Source organism: Galeopterus variegatus, unplaced genomic scaffold (assembly GCF_000696425.1).
Source record: "Galeopterus variegatus unplaced genomic scaffold, G_variegatus-3.0.2 Scaffold4468, whole genome shotgun sequence".
NCBI lineage: Eukaryota > Metazoa > Chordata > Mammalia > Dermoptera > Cynocephalidae > Galeopterus > Galeopterus variegatus.
This window is the reverse complement of record NW_007730579.1, coordinates 163,546-181,795: the sequence shown is the minus strand read 5'-3', so window position 1 is coordinate 181,795 and position 18,250 is coordinate 163,546. Positions and strand designations below refer to the sequence as shown.

General features: G+C 44.0%; 3 protein-coding genes and 2 long non-coding RNA genes across 5 annotated transcripts in view; 2 read left to right on the top strand and 3 right to left on the bottom strand.

Moving 5' to 3' along the window:
* The window catches only part of LOC103603156, a 6,415-nt gene extending 5,654 nt beyond the window's left edge, over positions 1-761 (bottom strand). Inside the window, exon 1 of the long non-coding RNA XR_551586.1 lies at positions 592-761. This is a non-coding gene — a long non-coding RNA (uncharacterized LOC103603156). The remainder of the gene's footprint in view (positions 1-591) is intronic.
* Positions 762-6,581: 5,820 nt separating this feature from the next.
* On the bottom strand, positions 6,582-7,232 carry LOC103603155 (histone H1.1). Its single transcript, XM_008587631.1, has one exon. The coding sequence runs from the start codon at positions 7,230-7,232 to the stop codon at positions 6,582-6,584; it is 651 nt and encodes a 216-aa protein (XP_008585853.1).
* Positions 7,233-8,973: 1,741 nt separating this feature from the next.
* Positions 8,974-18,250, top strand: part of LOC103603149 — an 11,266-nt gene continuing 1,989 nt past the window's right edge. Inside the window, exon 1 of the long non-coding RNA XR_551585.1 lies at positions 8,974-9,073. This is a non-coding gene — a long non-coding RNA (uncharacterized LOC103603149). The remainder of the gene's footprint in view (positions 9,074-18,250) is intronic.
* Positions 9,774-10,580, top strand: LOC103603147 (histone H3.1). Its single transcript, XM_008587624.1, has one exon. The coding sequence runs from the start codon at positions 9,844-9,846 to the stop codon at positions 10,252-10,254; it is 411 nt and encodes a 136-aa protein (XP_008585846.1). The 5' UTR covers positions 9,774-9,843; the 3' UTR covers positions 10,255-10,580.
* Positions 16,484-16,856, bottom strand: LOC103603148 (histone H4). Its single transcript, XM_008587625.1, has one exon. It carries the CDS (start codon positions 16,854-16,856, stop codon positions 16,545-16,547), a length of 312 nt encoding a protein of 103 aa, XP_008585847.1. The 3' UTR covers positions 16,484-16,544.

Genomic DNA, 18,250 nt, shown 5'->3' with positions numbered 1-18,250 from the left:
AAATAAAAACATAACAGAGAAAAAAAGAGTTTCAAGGCAGTTCAGCCTCATATTTAGCAGCCTCCCCATCAAGCTCATCCCAGTCAACTTCTGATGAATCAGAGTCAGAAGTAGATCCTACCATCCCAGGTTTGTGGCCAGAGGAAGGAATTGTTTTCTGTGTCACCTTATCATCCTCTAAAGAAATTAGATCAACCTCCCCTTTGTGAGAGGACACAACATCAGACTTAGAGCTGGCCCGCAAAATTTTTTCAGCTTGGGCAACTGTCTCAGAGATCTCAGGAGACCCCTCTCTATTTTGAATCATATCACGAATTAAATTCCAATAGGAAAAGGCGGTTACAGGAACTTTTTCAGGGCCAAATGTTTCATAATAATCTTGCAAAGCATCGCCAACCCTGACCCATTTCTTATAATTTATAGTTCCTTCCTCAGGGAACCATGGACACAAGTTTCTAACAAAATCAAAAAAATCTCAACAATCACTTGTCTTAACCTTTACTCCTCGCGTCTTGAGTGCCTTTTGTAATTGCTTTACATACATTTCATGACGGCTTAATTCTTGCCCCATATTCAGACACAATCACTAACCTCAGTAACAATGCAGCAGGTTCCTGCGAAGCCAAGGTTCTTTAATTTCGGGCGGCCGCCCCTTTTTTCTCCGTGCCTTCTTCCTCACGGGATCCCCCGTATCCAGGCCCCACGTTTGGGCGCCAAAAATGTCCCGACCCGCGGGATATTCAACGCAGACCCTGGAGGGGGGAGTGGGAATTGGATGGGACAAGAGACACGAGAAATTGAGACAAGACAGTATTCTGATCAAGTCTCGTTTATTGATTCTTAGGTTACATCTTATATAGGAGAAGGCAGGCATGCTGCAAAGGGTCTGGAATGTAAAGATATGATAATATCTTGAGGAGAGACAAAGACAGGACATTCAAAGTAAATGTTGCCACCCAGAATGTTTATGGTTAAACAGTTTCTAGAGAAGGATAAAAGGTCACTTGCAAATTAACTTGCATAGCCAGGAGCAATCAGTTTCTGGCATAAAGATTTCGAGGCAGTTATCATGTAAAGCACGGCCATCTGAGCAGATTGTCACGTAGGAGTGGTCTCACAAGAAGGGGTGTGGGGCTTCAGGTCCCCAACAGTGCAGGAGTCTAAATAATATTCAATTCGTGATGGGGCACCATGGCAGAATCTTAAACAAGGGAATGAGACATGATCAAACTAAAGTTTCAGAAATATCACTCTGACCACAGTGAGGAGCAGGAATTGGCAAGAAGCAAATCTGAAGGCAGGGAGAGCACTTATTTCCACGGCTGCTGTTTTCATCCAGGTGAGATTTCCAGGTTTGAAAGAGGGAGGAGTTGGGGTCATGGAGAAAAAGGGAAAGAGTACTGAGGTGGGAGGTCCCCTGGCAGACTAGAGCCCTGTGTCAGCTGCTAGTGGAGCCGTGGGGCAGTTTGGGCTCAGAGTGGGNGCAGATTGTCACGTAGGCCTGGTCACACAAGAAGGAGTGTGGGGCTACAGGCTCCCAACAACATGAAACAATATTTGCAGCTGTTTCAGGAAGGCCATGATGTGAAAGCTCCCCTGCAAGGACAGAGCTCTCAGATTCAAGTGCTGAGGCCACAGTACAGCTGCACACTGAGGTGACAGACTCGGTCTTCAATTCCAGCGAAGGCCTGTAGGCTCGAAAGTGAATACAAAAGGCACCGCAGTGCTCTAAGTTCTAGGGGTTGGGGACAATGGAAACACCACTCCTTGGAAGTCTTACTGCCTTAGGAGGTGTCCCTCACACATCTCATGTGCTGTTTAGGGGGTCTTTGTGCTACGGGGAAGGAGATCCTTCTTGACTAATGGGGTAAAATTTTAAACATGAAACTCTACCACATCTGGGCATAAAGCAGAACTCCCTGAGGGCTGAGCTAAAACTCTTTCCAGCCTTTTCTATCGTAGCCTATTCTCTACCAAAGATGTGCTGAAGTGAAGGTCCAGTTTCTCTCAAGTTAAGGTAAAATCATAGACTACCTCCCATGTTCTCCTTTGTCCCAAGCTTGTAACTCTCTAGATAGTGGTCATTATTCCCTTCTTTAGGGGAGCTTTGGGACTCACTGATGTTCATGTATAAACATGTCCTATTTTCTTCCAAAATTGCACCTTGCAATGAAACTTCCAGGCCTTTGGGGGGAAAGAGAATACTTTAAGATGTTTCTTCACCTTCTCCTTTTCCCATCCCCCTTCCAAACTATTTTTTGAACCTTTGTTCATATTTTTGAATGGAGTCAAAAATTAATGTGCGTGGACAATGTGATCCTAGCCCATGGGCCTCATAGAAGATGATAAACAACATTAGAGCTACTTCAGACTTGAAATTAGGTAGACTGTCCAAGTGAAAAACTTTATAAGCTGCAATTCACAACAAATGGTAAAGAAATTTTCTTATGAAGCAAACAGAAGCTACATGACTCCCCCTCTGGGAATTTATCCCCAGACTATTTTGACCCAGTAAAGTTCAACTTGAGGGGCCGGCCCGTGGCTCACTCGGGAGAGTGTGGTGCTGATAACACCAAGGCCACGGGTTCGGATCCCATATAGGGATGGCCGGTTCGCTCACTGGCTGAGCGTGGTGCTGACAACACCAAGTCAAGGGTTAAGATCCCCTTACCGGTCATCTTTTAAAAAAAAAAAAAAAAAAAAAAAGTTCAACTTGAACCTCAGTCTTTCTACTCTCAAAGCCTGGGCAATTTCTGTCCTCTTGCAGCCTGTCAGCTAGACAGTGGATTCTCCTTCTGGGCTCTGCTACTTTATTTTCACTAAGTAGCTATTCTCATGTTGTTTGGTCTCCCAACTTGGCCTCCCTTGACCTTGGTATTATAAGACTGTGCTCTAACTAATTGAGCTAACCAGACAGCCCTCCTTTACTTCTAAATAAGCAAATGTAAGCACAAAGATGTAGAATTACTTATTCAGATTTATCCATGATAAATGTTGAGGGTCAGGTTTCCCTTACTCTTGATGTTGTATGCTTCAGGAATTAAACCTTTTCCCTTTCTTTTTACTCTTCTCTACCTCAGTCCCTCCCTTGGTGGCCTCAACCAATCTCATGGTTTTAAATAACATATCAACAACTCTCAAAGTTATTAACTGCACCTCAAATTAACTCCATTTTCCCCTAGCTTGACGCTTGTCAAGGCCATCAGTGATCTCCAAGCTGCTAAATCTTCTATTCAGGCTTCTATTCGCTTTAATCTATCATCATCAGCATTCAATACAGTTGATTATTCCCTCATCCACTTGGTAATCTCATAGACTCTGCAAATCTACAACAGAATTTCTGATTCTCCCTTCCCCAACTCCACCACTGCACATCTGCTTCTCTCTTATAAATGACCATCTTATAGATGAGATTTCATTCTTCAAATTCAGTTTTTCAGCCACATTGAATTTGAGGTCCTAACAACTAAGAAAGCACTGAACAAATCAAAAGAGAAAAGCCATATATGATCATATCAATATACAAGAAAATCTAGCAGTCATTCAATGATTTTTTAAAAAGGAAAGTAAGAATTGAAGGAAACTACTTAAATATAATGCAGATACCAAAAATTAACAACAAATACTATCCTAGAGGACACGTTAATTAAAACTAAGAACTAAAAAGGGATGTTTGCTAAAATTATTATTCAACTTAATTTGGAGATTCATACCAACTTCGATATAAAAGAAAATAAAATGCTTGGTATTCACACTGAGGAACAGAAAAAACGATAAAATTATTTATTTGCTGTTGACAAGGAAAATCCCAAAGGTTTCTAGTCTAAAGAGTAAAGAAAGAAAAGTAGAATTATAAAAATTAGGAAGTTAGCTGGATACAAGATATCAACATATTCATTTCCTCCTAGTGGTAAGACCTAAAAAAAGAAAATGAAAAAAGTATTCCATTCATAATAGAAATAAGCCTATATATCAATTAAAAGTAAAATAAAGAAAGGTACATGATTTACATGAGATCAGTGGAAAAAAGAATACAGAAATAGATCCAATTATATAAGAATTTAATAAATAACAAAAATGATATATTTCAGTTCAGTGGGAAAATGGGTGGATTATTTAATAAATGGTGTCGGAACAACTGGCTATCCACCTGGGAGAAAGTAAATTCGAATTTTATCTTAAACGATATAAAATAAATTCTAGACAGATTAGAGACCAAAAATTGTTTAGAAAGCAAAAATATACCATAAACAAAGGAAATATGGAAAAAATGAAAATTAGAAAACTATCTGCAACACAGGTTTAAGGTTCATTTCTGTTATATAAAAAACACGAGACAAGAAAAAGATAAACTGATCCATGAAAAAGTGAGCAAGAAATATAAGCAGGCAATTCCCCAAAGAACATACCCAAATGGCCAATAAAACTAAAGAAAGAATGCATTAGTGGCCAGGGTAATGCAAATCAAAATGACAATGTGGAATAATTTTACACGCTTTAACTGGCAGAAATTAATGCTTGGAATAGAAAAATGTGTATCCACCATTTCTGGAAATGAGCTATTTTGGGGATATGTCAACACCTACTGAAACTTAAAATACACTCCAAAACCTATCAATCTTAGCTCTGGAACTCTATTAGTAGTTTCTTGTAACATGTTCAACAGTAGTAACTGGAAACATCATTGCTTATCAATAGGAAATGGATGAATAAACTATGCTCCATGTTAAAAAATAACTTGAAAGGATTTTCGAAAAGTTTTGTTAAAAGAGAAAAGAAAATGCAGAAGTGTATATAATATTATTTTGTAAAAAATTAATAATATCCTTAACCAAAAAAGCATGTATGTGTATTTACAGGTGTATGTACTGAATTCAAAGCAAACATCGATAGTTACATACCAGTTTGGTTAGAGGATGAAGGGAGCTAAACAAAACAACAGAAGGAAAAAAATAGAACTGATTATTAAAGAACTTATATGAGCATATGTAAAAATAAAGTTTTACCACTCACTGAGCAGCGCCAAGTAAAAGTTAAGTAAACCTGGCTCATCGTTTACTGTTTTTCCTAGGATGTGAAAAAAAGGCGTTATTAAAACCTGCGTTCCATTCCTGCCCACTGCTCCGGGGGGCGCGGAGAGAGCCCGAGGAGCGAGAACCCGGGAGCAGGCGCCAGAGCCCACAGCCCCTGGTCTTGGCGCCCCGCTGCACTCAAAATGCTGGGTCTGCGGCAGCGAAAGCCCGATCCTCCTACACTATTAACCGCACCCGGCACCAACTCTGTTTATATTCGTTCTGGTCTTGGCGCCCCGCTGCACTCAAAATGCTGGGTCTGCGGCGGCGAAAGCCCGATCCTCCTACACTATTAACCGCACCCGGCACCAACTCTGTTTATATTCGTTTTTCAATAAACAATTCAAATTACTGCTCGGATTTTGAAATTTACTGTTAACTGTGTATGGAACCATGTCCGGCTCCTGTTTCATTTTTACACCAACTTGGTAAAAATGCCGCTCTTGACACCCAGTCCGCCCCGAGACTCCCCACAATTGAACTGCACGTGAGCTCGGGGCGGGGAAAATTTTTTTCCCACTCTGTGGGTTGTCGTTTCACTCTGTTGATTGTTTCCGTGGGGGGGGGGGGGAGGGGGACCCAAAAAGCAAAAAAACAAAAAACAAAAAAAAACCCTTGAGTCCCAGAATTAAAATTGCAAACGCTTAAAAGAGCAATTCCGCGAAAGGGTCCCCAGTATTTAACGTAGGACGAACTTTTGTTTCTATAAACAGAGAAACCGGGTAAGGGCTTTTGGGATTCAGCTCTAAAACTCCATTGCAGCTAAACTCCTTTGTCCTGACCATGGTCCAAACCAAGCCAACAGCGAGTCCACACGAGGCAAGGCGCCTGCACGAGCAAAAGCGACCTGCGTTTTCAAAGCAGTCCTGACTGCACTGCAGGAGGTGAACAAGGTCTATCTGGTGGGCCTCTTCGAGGACAACAACCTGGGTACCATCCACGCCAGCCGGTCACCGTCATTCCCAAGGACAGACAGCTCGCCAGCCACACCTAAGAATATCGTTAAGCCATGGGTCTCGTCGATTACCCCAAAAGCATTTTTAAGAGCAAATTTCTGCAAAGGCCGCTTTAGCAATATTGGCCCCAAAACTCAACGTTTTGGTCATGAGCTACTTGAACATTGGCCACTTGTAGGGGCTTGGTTGGATAGGCCAAGAGGCACGTGGTACACGATTCAAGCCCAGGCCAGAGGTTCAAGTAGTTATCAGTAATGACTCTAGCATGGGGTGTAGGACTTAGAACTTCCAGGTATTTCTAAAACGTGTAATATACAGAGAACTTAAAACCATGACTACCTGAGGCGGGATTTGGCTTGGGGATTCAACCTAGCTTAAGATGTACTAATCCTAAGTGATTCTAATAAGAATTAATCTTGCATTGACAATGCACTGCATTTAGCATACAGACTAAAGTTCAGTCTCATTCGTGCACTAAAGCTCTTTTCCTGAAACAGGTAGGTGGCTCTTAAAAGAGCCGTTGGGTTGCTGGAAAAAGCTTCCAACCAGTACTTTACTTTTTCTTAGGTGCCGCCTTCTTGGGCTTGGCAGCAGCCTTTGGCTTAGTCACCTTTACCTTGGCTCCTTTTGGCTTTACAGCCTTAGCTTTAGCAGGGCTTTTGACTACCTTCTTAGGCTTCACAATTTTGGCCTTTCTGGGGCTCTTGGAAAATTTCTTTGCCACCACAGACTTCTTAGCCTTTTTTGGAGTCTTGACACTCTTCTTAGCAGCAGCCCCTGTGGCCTTTTTGGGCTTCTTAGAAGATCCTGTCGCCTTAGTTTTTACTGCTGCTTTTGTAGCGGCAGGCTTGGCTTCTACGGAGGCTTTCTTATTGAGCTTGAAGGAGCCAGAGGCGCCGGTGCCCTTGGTCTGCACCAGGGTGCCCTTGCTCACCAAAGTCTTAAGGCCCAGCTTGATGCGGCTGTTGTTCTTTTCAACGTCGTAGCCGGCAGCCGCCAGCGCCTTCTTGAGGGCGGCCAAAGACACGCCGCTGCGTTCTTTAGAAGAGGAAACGGCCTGCACGATCAGCTCCGACACAGAAGGACCCCCGGGCTTCTTCTTAGCAGCTGCTACAGCCTTCGTAGGTTTCTTTGTTTTCTTGCCTGCCGAAGGCTTCTCGGGAGCAGCAGATGCAGCTGAAGCGGGCGGTGCCGTCTCAGACATGGCGACTGCAGACACGAAAAAAAGCAAACTACTAAGACCTGAAAAGGCAGAGAACGCAAAAGGCCCCGGCGCAGACGTATTTATAGGGCGGGGCCGGGCCGTGATTGGTGCGCGCTGGTGCCCGCCCCTCGCACCCTAGCGCCCCCTACGCCGCCGCGGTACTGGCCCTGGGTCAGAAGGCGGCTGGGTGCCGTTAAGGGCCTGTCACTCCGCTTACCTTGAGAGAAAACGCACCCCCAAGAAACAGTCCCCGTCGACCCTTTGGGACGGAAATTTAAGGCAGGGCAGCATTGGACTTTGCCTCCCAGTAACATTAGAAGATGCAACTTTCCTCTCAAAAAGCAGCTTTTTTTTTTTTTGGCGGGGGGGGGGGGGGAAAAGTGGGGGAGGGAAAGAGGAAAGCGGAGGCTGTAGGCCTTGTCTGCAGGTGTGAGGCACGTCCTCATAAATACTATTGCATATCCTGGCAACGCTGAAGAGCGATATGTCTGCTGAATATCTTTCGTGTATTTTGGTCAAAGGAGAATAGGTCGTAGGAAATACAGTTTACTAACACCGCGGTTACAACTCCAACTGCATGTACGGAAGAGTATGCAAAAAAAAAAAAAAATCTGCAATTGCAACTTATTTCCGCAGTTCAATGTACTTCACGAATTTTCGATGCCCTTTCATCCTTATGACATACCCCAAAAGAGCGCTAAAGTTTTACAGCCTATCTTCCATGTCAGTACATGGTTCTTAGCATACCGTGACACGATCAGCTCATTCTCTTATTCAACAAAGATTTATGGAGTTCACAGTCGAGACTACAAACGTATTAAATAAACGCTCGGTGGATGAAACGGTTCCCTGTCAGGCACTGTGCCAAGTGTTAGATCCACTTACTGTGTAAACCAGAGAGCACACCGCTGGGGTAAGATTTTAGGGCAACCTCCCTTTAACGTGTTTGTGCCTATAACAAGCATTTAAAGGCATAAATATGCTAAAACGATTCACATTGCGAACCAGAGACTGTTAACTGGCGGGAGAACAAAAGGCCATTAAACCGACATCCCTTTCCACAGTCTTTTTCTGGGTAACCGCATAGTGCTCCCAGGAATGAGGAGGTGACATCTCATTCCCGCGCGCGCTGTTACGGTTTTCAAACAAGTCCGCACGGGCTTAAGGTAACCTGAGATTACCATTTCTTTCAAACGACATAACAACTAAATAAAGTAATGGTCCCAGACTCCACCGATCTTTGTTCCCTTTTTATTGAGAAGCTGTTTTCAAATGTATTAAGTAACTTATGAGAATTTGGAAGAGAACAATTGGAAAGAAAACCACGCATTTTAAAGTGCAGTTAGTTGTAAAAGTTATGCAAATTGTTAGACATAAACCTTTCTTAGTGTAATAAATGAGGCATATAATCAAATGCAGCTTTTAAGACGAAAATACTCCGAATTTGTCTGATTTAAGAATGGTTTCTACACTAGTTTCATATTTAGTAGTGGAAAATTTCTGCTTGCTTTGTTTCCATTGGGTTAAATTGTGGCTTCAAATAAAAAGGTAATGGCTCCATGCAAATGAAGGATGCTAAATCTGCTTTCTTATTGGCTATCGGAAAAATGAAGTAAACCAATCAAAAGGTACAAGCTGGTCTACCCTCCAGTATGTACGAAAGGGTCACATCCACCATTTTAGCGTTTGAGACTACTGTGAGACCAGCTTTTAGCGCGACCACGTTAAGTTTTTCGTTGTGTGGACTCCCAATTATTTTTGGACAAAATCCATTTCATGTTCCCGAGTTGCCGGTTTCACGTCCCTCTGGAACATTCAGTGGCAGCCTTAACGAGGCAAAAGTAAGTATCCATAACCGTTGTAAAGGCAATAATTCCAAGCTTGTCTGGCGAGTACCCCAGCGTATCCGCCGGCTGTGCTGGAGAACCAGACAGCCAACCGCCATTTTGACCTCGCAAAGTATACCCTAGGCTTAAGAAAACGAGAGCTTTGGAAAGCTGCAGGTGTGGAATTCAAAAGAGCACAAACGTTTAATAAGATGTCTCATTACAGGAAGTGTTTCTATGAACGTTTCTGTGATGATAGTGTAACTTTATTATGTTTTATTTATGCTTTGTAGGTTTCAGTGGAGGTCTTTAGTCAATTAAAGCATGACAAAGAACCCCGTTTTTGTAAAGGGCTTCAGAGAATTTTAGCCCGGCATCACGAGCAGGGAAGTGTAAATTTCGGGGAAGAGATGAGCCTCAGTTTTTTTTTTTTCCTCCCAAGTACTGGGTGTTATACAGAATTGGAGAGCTACAATACTATTGAAATCAATGTCTTTAGTTTCATGAAAGGTAACATTCTCAAAGCACTGCTTTCACGTTATGAAAATCAAGGGGAAAAGGAACAATAAAAAAAAAACTGGAAGAGCCGTGGATAGAATATAGCAGCCAATTAAGCTGCACGTTTGTTGGGCCTTTTAAAAATAAGCCAATCAGAGCCTTCACGTCATTAGATAGGCATTTTCCTCATCCAATCATTACTCTTCACATACTATAAATAACAGCAATGAGGCTGGTCGACATATTTGCTCAGCTGCTTTGGTGTGTTGTTACTGCTGCTTTGTATCATGGCTCGTACTAAGCAAACTGCTCGCAAGTCAACCGGAGGCAAGGCGCCCCGCAAGCAGCTCGCCACCAAGGCAGCCCGCAAGAGCGCACCGGCCACCGGCGGCGTCAAGAAGCCCCACCGCTACCGGCCCGGCACCGTGGCCCTGCGCGAGATCCGCCGCTACCAGAAGTCCACCGAGCTGCTGATCCGCAAGCTGCCGTTCCAGCGCCTGGTGCGCGAGATCGCGCAGGACTTCAAGACCGACCTGCGCTTCCAGAGCTCGGCCGTGATGGCGCTGCAGGAGGCCTGCGAGGCCTACCTGGTGGGGCTGTTTGAGGACACCAACCTGTGTGCCATCCACGCCAAGCGAGTGACCATCATGCCTAAGGACATCCAGCTAGCCCGCCGCATCCGCGGAGAGCGAGCGTAGTTATACTAACATCTTTCTTTGAGACTTAAACCAAAGGCTCTTTTCAGAGCCACCCACGTTTTCAGTTAAAATGGCTGTAAAAAACACGGGACACTAACCTGAAGGGTGCATAAGTCAGCTAAGCGTTAGAAACAAAAGAAAATGCATTCGGGTTAGGTGCTTTTGCTGAATTTTCCCGCTAGAGGGTTAAAGAGACGTGAAATAGGCATTTTATGAGCATTAAATACGGCTTCTGGAGCATCAAATCTGAGAGAAAGAGCTTTACCAAAACGTGGCTAAATCATTAAAAGAAATGGGCTTGTCACTATGAACTGTGCAGTTTGTCTTAGACGTGAAATTTATTGTTAAAAGATCTTTTTGCCTTATAAAGTGTCCTATTTAAAGTATTTTTAGAATCAATGAGTTTACGTTTGAATTACAAACCTAATTCCTCCAAACAACAATGCAGCTCAGTTAGGAAGCAAATACCAGTGGTCAAACTGGCTTTGTCCCACCCCTTTCCCTCCAAAACCGCCTTCCCCGGTGAGTTCCTGAGGCTTGGAAGAAGACCTGAGGGGAGGGGACTGCAGGCATCACATTTCCCGCCTGCGCGCTTTTCGTTCTATGTATCTGCTGGGAGCGGGAGGAAGGGGGTAGGTATTTATAAGGATCGGCTCCTTATTTCATTTTCTGTAGGTTCGTTTCTTGGAGAGTCATGTCTGGACGCGTAAGGGTGGGAAGGGTTTGGGTAAGGAGGGCGCCAAGCGTCACTGCAAGGTCTTACGCGACAACATCCAGGGCATCACCAAGCCCGCCATCCGGTGCCTCGCTCGGCGTGGTGGCGTCAAGCGCATCTCCAGTCTGATCTACGAGGAGACCCGCGGGGTCCTCAAGGTGTTCCTGGAGAACGTGATCCGCGACGCAGTCACCTACACGGAACACGCCAAGCGACAGGGACACACCCTTTATGGTTTTGGCGGTTCAGGTTTCTGGTTTCGTCAGAGCTTGCACTTCTGAACAAAAGACCCTTCTCGGGGCCGCCCAACTATTCAAAGAAGAGCTGTATAATATAATCCAAGCAACTCAGTGTGTATTAAAAATCAATAGTACTGAGCTAACAGCCTTGAGGACAGAGACGATTGCCGTAAAGGCAAAGCTGCATTTTCCCCACTCAGCTTCTTTTACCTCCACTAACTGGATATGGGTAGGGCAGTGATATTGCAAAATCTTTAAAGAAAAAGGAATGGAAAAGAACCAAGTGTTCTGCAAAAGTTGCATCGGTTTTCAGGGAACAAAGAGAAACACTGCCCAATCAGCGAGCCTTATCCGTGGCTGTCAACCAATCAAAACTGATGAGCTGATATGGTTCCCTGAAGCTAGCCAGAGAGGGGGGATGGGAAAGCGGCAAAATGCCGTTTTATTGGATTTTTAAAATTTGTCTTTCTTTTTACGGATTACAAAAGAGTGAGAGACATCTAAATATCCCGCAATCATGTATTGAGAATAATACTGAAATTATCCCTGCCAATACGTTGATGTATCTCTTAAAAAAAAAAAAATCTCTGAAAAGGAAACCGGATTCAGACTCTGCCAGAATAACCAGGACACTGATTGGATTCAGGGGTGATTAAAATCCGGTTTAGGGAGAAAAGGCACCTCTTTCTCTCAGTGTCAACACAGCCCTTAGCAGTTAGCCCCCACTTTTTCCTTCCTTCCCAGAGAAGTGGAAATTAGGGTGCTGGAAATGTTCTAAGATTGTGGTGATGGTTGTACAAATAGTAAATACAGTGAAATTCATTGAATTGTACACTTAAAAGTGGATGAGTTTTACAGTATTAAAGTATATCTCAAAGCTGATGTATATGTGTGTGTATATGTGTACACACACACACACACATGTTTTTTTTTAAAGATGACCGGTAAGGGGATCTTCACCCTTCACTTGGTGTTGTCAGCACCAGATCTCCCAAGTGAGCTAACGGGACATCCCTATATAGGATCCGAACCCATGGCCTTGGTGTTATCAGCACTGCACTCTCCCGAGTGAGCTACAGGTCTGTCCATATATTTTTAAAGAGAGTGATAAAGGAAGAGTGGCAGGAGATGAGATTGGTAGGGGCAGTACTGTTGGTCTGAGGGCTCCTGTGCTAGACTTAGAAGTGTGGATTTTGTCTAGTCAGTTATTTTAGCCACGGAGAATTTTTACAGGTCTGTCCATATATTTTCTACAGGTCTGTCCATATATTTTTAAAGAGAGTGATAAAGGAAGAGTGGCAGGAGATGAGATTGGTAGGGGCAGTACTGTTGGTCTGAGGGCTCCTGTGCTAGACTTAGAAGTGTGGATTTTGTCTAGTCAGTTATTTTAGCCACGGAGAATTTTAAAGGATGTCCCTTATGCAATTATGTGTTCCAATAGTATATCAGTCTTCAGAACTCAGCTGGAGAAGGGATGTGAATACTTGAGGTTGGCTAATAGGGAAACATCTTACTATCATCTTAAGATATACTCACAGTTGCTTTTTTGGTATCATTTTTATAGGGAGTTAATTTCAGCCTCAGTATGTTAGCTTTGGCCATGGCTGTGTCTCTCCTTGAGTTTTGGGTCCTGTGTTACATCTGACAATCATCCAAGATCCCTTGGGGAATAAAAGTACCCATCTTGGCTTTATTTATTTAGTTATTTATCTATTCACTCCCCACCTCCCACCCTCATCTATTTAAAGTTGACAATGGAGAGAATTCATCCTGGATATTTTCAGGAATCACGGAGTCAAAGGAGAAAAACTGGACCTATTAGGGATGGTAGTCATTTTATGTCCTCCTTAGCTGGTATTATTCCTTCTGAGGGTATTTATTGACCTCATGTAATGTGCCAGATACTGTTGTAAAACAATGGGTTACATCAGTGAGCAAATTAGAATTCTCTCTCCTCATGACCAGAGTCAAAGCAAAAAGGTTTATGGACACAGATTTCCTACGTAGGAGATGTGGTTGTGGTAATAGCCAAAACTGGCTTGTGTTATGGCCTACCTGGCCTTTTGAGTTCATAGAATTGCTGATAGAATCATACCCACCACCTCTGTGCCTTCCTCAATTTTTTTTGGCAGCTGGCCTGCGGCAGGGATCCCGGCCTGTGACAGTGATGTTATAAGGCTGCACTTTAACCAATTGAGCTAACCGGCCGGCCCCTTCCTTAATTCTAACACTCATGCAGTCCTTGTTCACAAGGAAAATAATGCTGCTTGATTTGTAACCCCCTGCGTCATCCCTTAGATCTCAGAGAAAAGTGCCATGCTGATTGCTTCAGGAAGTGGCAAGTCAAGGAATTGGAGGTGGGGAATCAATTGTAGCAGCACTCAGATGTGCCTGGTGTAGGCCTGAAGACTTGTGTAGAATATTCATGCATGCATTTATTCAAAACACAGCTCCACAGAATACCTATTAGATGTCAGTCCTGTTCTAGGTGCTAGCAATACTTCAGGGACAAAACAAAGTCCCCACTTTCAAGGACTTATATTTTAGTATAATTCAAGATATTATATTCTAGTAACAAAAAAAATCAATGAAAAAATATTGTTACAGGTGGAATACTTTAAAAATGAGCAGAAAAGGATATTATTTTACAAAGTGTGGTCATGGCAATTCTTTTTCATTTGGCATGTATTCAAATACAGGCCTGAATGAAATGAGGTTTATCTACAGCCATGCAGATATCGGGATGAGACACTTCTAGAAAGAAAGAATACAAAGGCTCTGATGCTGGAAATGCTTGGTCCATTCCAGAAACAGCAAGGAGGTCAGTGAAAAGAAAGAAACGGGATAGAGAATGAGCTGAGAGGGTAGCCAGGGACCAGATTTGGCAGAGCCTTCTAGGTAGGTTGGCCAACTCATCCTGTTTTGTCTGGGACTTTCCAAGTTTTATCACTGAAAGTCCTATATCCTGAAAAACCCCTCTGACTCAGGCAAACTGAAATGGTTGGTTACCCTACTTGTAGGCTGTGATAAAGATGCTGGTTTTTATTATAAGGACTAAGAAAAGCCACTGGAATGTTTAGGGCAGAGGGTGGACATAATACATCTAAATGGATCATGGTGGGGAGGTCGAGTAGAAGTGGAAAGTCTAATTAGGGGTCACTGTGGTCATCCAGACAAAAGGTGATGGTGGCTTATTCTAGAGAAGCAACAGAGGATGTAGTGAAAGGTAGTCTGATTGATTTGAACACAGAGCTGACTGGACTGGATGAAAGTTGTGAGAAAGGTCAAACAGGACTGAAAATTTTCTGGTGTGAGCCTCTGGAAGAATGGAGTTCCATTTATTGAGGTGGAGAATATTGGAAGAACAGATTTGATGTTAATGTTTCGAGATACCTATTTTGGACAAGTTTGAGATGCCCGTTAGGTATTCAAATACATATGTCAAATATGCAGTTGGATATATGTCTACAGATTAGGGGAGAGGTCAGGGAGAGTATTTATATAGCCAACACTATTTTTCTTACATTACGTTTCTTTGTGAAGCATGAAGTGGATGGAAAGAAACTGATAGCATTTGGAGAGGTGACTAAGGCCATCCTCCAAAAAACAAACATTGGGAATGAGAAACAGCTGGAAGCTGCGACTATCATAGGCTTTGCCATTTCCACAAGTTGACCTGACACTTAACAGCTAGTCTATGGAGTTCTCTCGTTGAAAGTAAACTATTTCACAGACCACAGAACATATAAGTGGTGAATTTCGATGAGATGACCAAGAACAGAGAGGGGTGCCACAAGTGAGCCAAATTCACCAGCGCACATGACTAGAGTATAGCTTTCCTGCTCTATGTAGGGCTATGCGGTATTCCATTTTATGGCCATCGATCATACTTTATCCAGTAGCTTGTGACACAATTTCCACTCTTTCGCTATTACAAACAATGCTGCTTTAAATTATGTTTAAGTTTTTAGCGATCTTGTACAGTCTCACCATTTATATGCTGACGACTCTGATATTTACCTCTAACTCAGACCTCTCACCTGAACTCCAGAATCTCACTTATAACTGCCTACTCAGCTTGTCCTCCAGGGTCAGAGTCTATCAGCAATCAGACTACCTTTCACTACTTCCTCTGTTGCTTCTGTAGGATAAGCCAATTTTTTTTTTTCCTGAAGCAGCCATCAATACATTTCTCAAGTATTATATCAAAGATGCTGAATATTCAATTGGCTGATTCCTGAATTGGCACCTAGCTTTTTAACGTTCCATAAACATACTGTTTTTTGAAATTTTCATAGCAAAAAAAATATCTTGCAATTTATAGCAGGGAGAGGAAAGAGGGAGGATGAACTAGGGGGACAGTGGGGCCGGGGATGATACAAAAGCCTCCTGAAAGCCACCGTTACCCGAGAGAGCTTACGCCTTCCAGTTCCTTCGGCGAGGCCCTGCCACGGGCCCCGGAGTTAGAAGATCGAATCAGACCTTAACTGTAACACAGACTCCTTCGGCCTAGTTAGTGGGAATTTACAAACTGCTTAGGCGGACTGCTTAGGAGGGTCCCCTCCTGAGGACGGAAATCAGGAACGTTAAGGCGCCTCTAAACACGAGACTGGGTTTAGGTAGGGGGGTGACCTCACTCAGCATGACCGAAGTGAGGGCGGTCACCGGCCTGGTTGGTAAGGCGAGAGAGAGGACTGGACAAAAAGGGGAAGGCCAAAGGGCCACTCTTCCCTGACGTCGCTGAAGGGCACATACACTGGAGTAAACACCCGGCGTTGGGATGGCAACGTTTTAACCTAGCAGCCGGCAGCAGCTTCGCGAGCTCTCGTCATTTGTTCAAATACTTAACTGAATAATTCTACAGCTACAAGGCAAGCTTAACACTTCACTGGGCTGCCGTTGTACCAAAAAAGCTGCCTCCCTACCGAAGGGGGGAGGTGCCGTTTAGTCCGTTTACAGGTGACGTAGGGGGAGGTCAGGCCTCTCTCGAGGAAAAGCGCGGGGCACCCATTGTCTTTGCGTCCTTCATACTGACGGCCACAGGGGCCCGGGAACCTCCCGCGAGTTCCGACCGCTAGGCTCCTTACGCCAGCTTTAGTTCCCGCCCTCAAAGAAGCCCTTGCTCCCTCCTGACCGGCCCGGCGCAGCCGCTGTGCGCTCCGCCGCCATAAGGGGGGCCGGAAGCGGGCGAGCGGGTGGGTATACCGGTAGCCGAGACCACGCTTAGTCTGGGAACGGAGGGAAGTTAACAGCAGCAACAGAACAGCCGAGCACAGCTCTTCTTCAGAGGAAGTGGGAGGCCCTGAAAAGGGCCGTTCAGAAGAAACGTAAAGATTTTAGCCCCCGAAACCGTAGAGGGTGCGTCCCTGGCGCTTGAGCGCGTAGACCACGTCCATGGCGGTGACAGTCTTGCGCTTGGCGTGCTCCGTGTAGGTGACGGCGTCGCGGATCACGTTCTCCAGGAACACCTTGAGGACCCCGCGGGTCTCCTCGTAGATGAGGCCGGAGATGCGCTTGACGCCGCCGCGGCGGGCCAGGCGCCGGATGGCGGGCTTGGTGATGCCCTGGATGTTGTCACGCAGGACCTTGCGGTGGCGCTTGGCACCGCCCTTGCCAAGACCCTTCCCTCCTTTGCCACGTCCAGACATAGCTTAAAGTCTCACAGACAACAGGAGCAGTCAGTGAAGTGACACGTTGAACCACGGGTAATTATAAGCAGAAATCGGACCTGATTGAGAACCGAAAGCGGGACAATGAGGCGGTACTGCTGCACCTTCTGCTCCGCCCCTCCCTAGGCCGTGACCCAAAGACTAAGTGTGAAAGAGAACGTAGTGAATAGTTTCACTTTATACCTTGAGTTTTTCCCTCCTGTTTACTACACTGCTATTTGAATCTGAAGCTAAACCTTTGTTTGGCAATTTTAATGAGGGCTTATGTTTTAATGACAAAGCACTTGAAACAGTTGAAGATATAGTACTCTGGCATATTGCCTACTAAAGGTAAAGACACTTGAGGGTCGGCCCGTGACTCACTTGGGAGAGTGTGGTGCTGATCACACCAAGGCCACGGGTTCGGAACCCTGTATAGGGATGAACCCGTTAGCTCACTTGGGAGAGCGTGGTGCTGACAGCAGCAAGGCAAGGGTTAAGATCCCCTTACTGGTCATCTTAAAAAAAAAAAAGTTAAAGACACTTAAAAAATAGCAGGTGCCTCTGTCTGTAGCACTTCAGGGTGGGGGTTTGGGGTAAGAACAGCAGGTGCAGAAACATCATTCTCACCTTCATTCTTAAAAGCAGAAGATGAAATTGTCATATGATGAAATTCCCTTGTGAAAAATGTCCTGCTTATACTAGAAAAAAAAAAAAGCAACATTCTTTTCAAGGACTGGAAGTTAAGGCCAAGACAATTTTGTACAATCTTTGTTAAACTAACCCTGATTCCTAGTCGCTTTTCTACCATGTTTAATACCCTAGCCCAAGCCCTTTTGCCTTATCACATTCTCACAGTTTACTATTCTTTGTCCAAATAAGTAACTGACTGTGTCTTTGGGTCTTCATTTTCTTGTAAGGGCTCCCATGCCACGTAAAACTTGTGTTAAATAAATTTGCATGCCTTTCTCCTTTAATCTTTCTTATGTCAACATAATTTTCAGGCCCCACCAAGACCCTAGGAGGATGAAGGTGGAATTTTGCCACCCCCTACACTCTGTATTTTCTCATTCAGAAGAGAAGGATTGTTAGCTTTGTTACCTTGTAACCTTGCCTTCCTTTTGTTCATCTGTAAAACTGTGGTAATGATAATACTTATGAACCTTTTGTGAGAATTTAGGTTAGCTAATGTAAGTAAATCATAAGAGACTGTCACTAAGAACTACTACTACATAAATATGTTTTTTTGGGTTTTTTTTTTAAAGATGACCACTAAGGGGATCTTAACCCTTGACTTGGTGTTGTTAGCACCACACTCACCCAAGTGAGCAACCAGCCATCCCTATATAGGGATCCAAACCCGTGGTCTTTTTTTTTTTTTTTTTTTTTTTTTT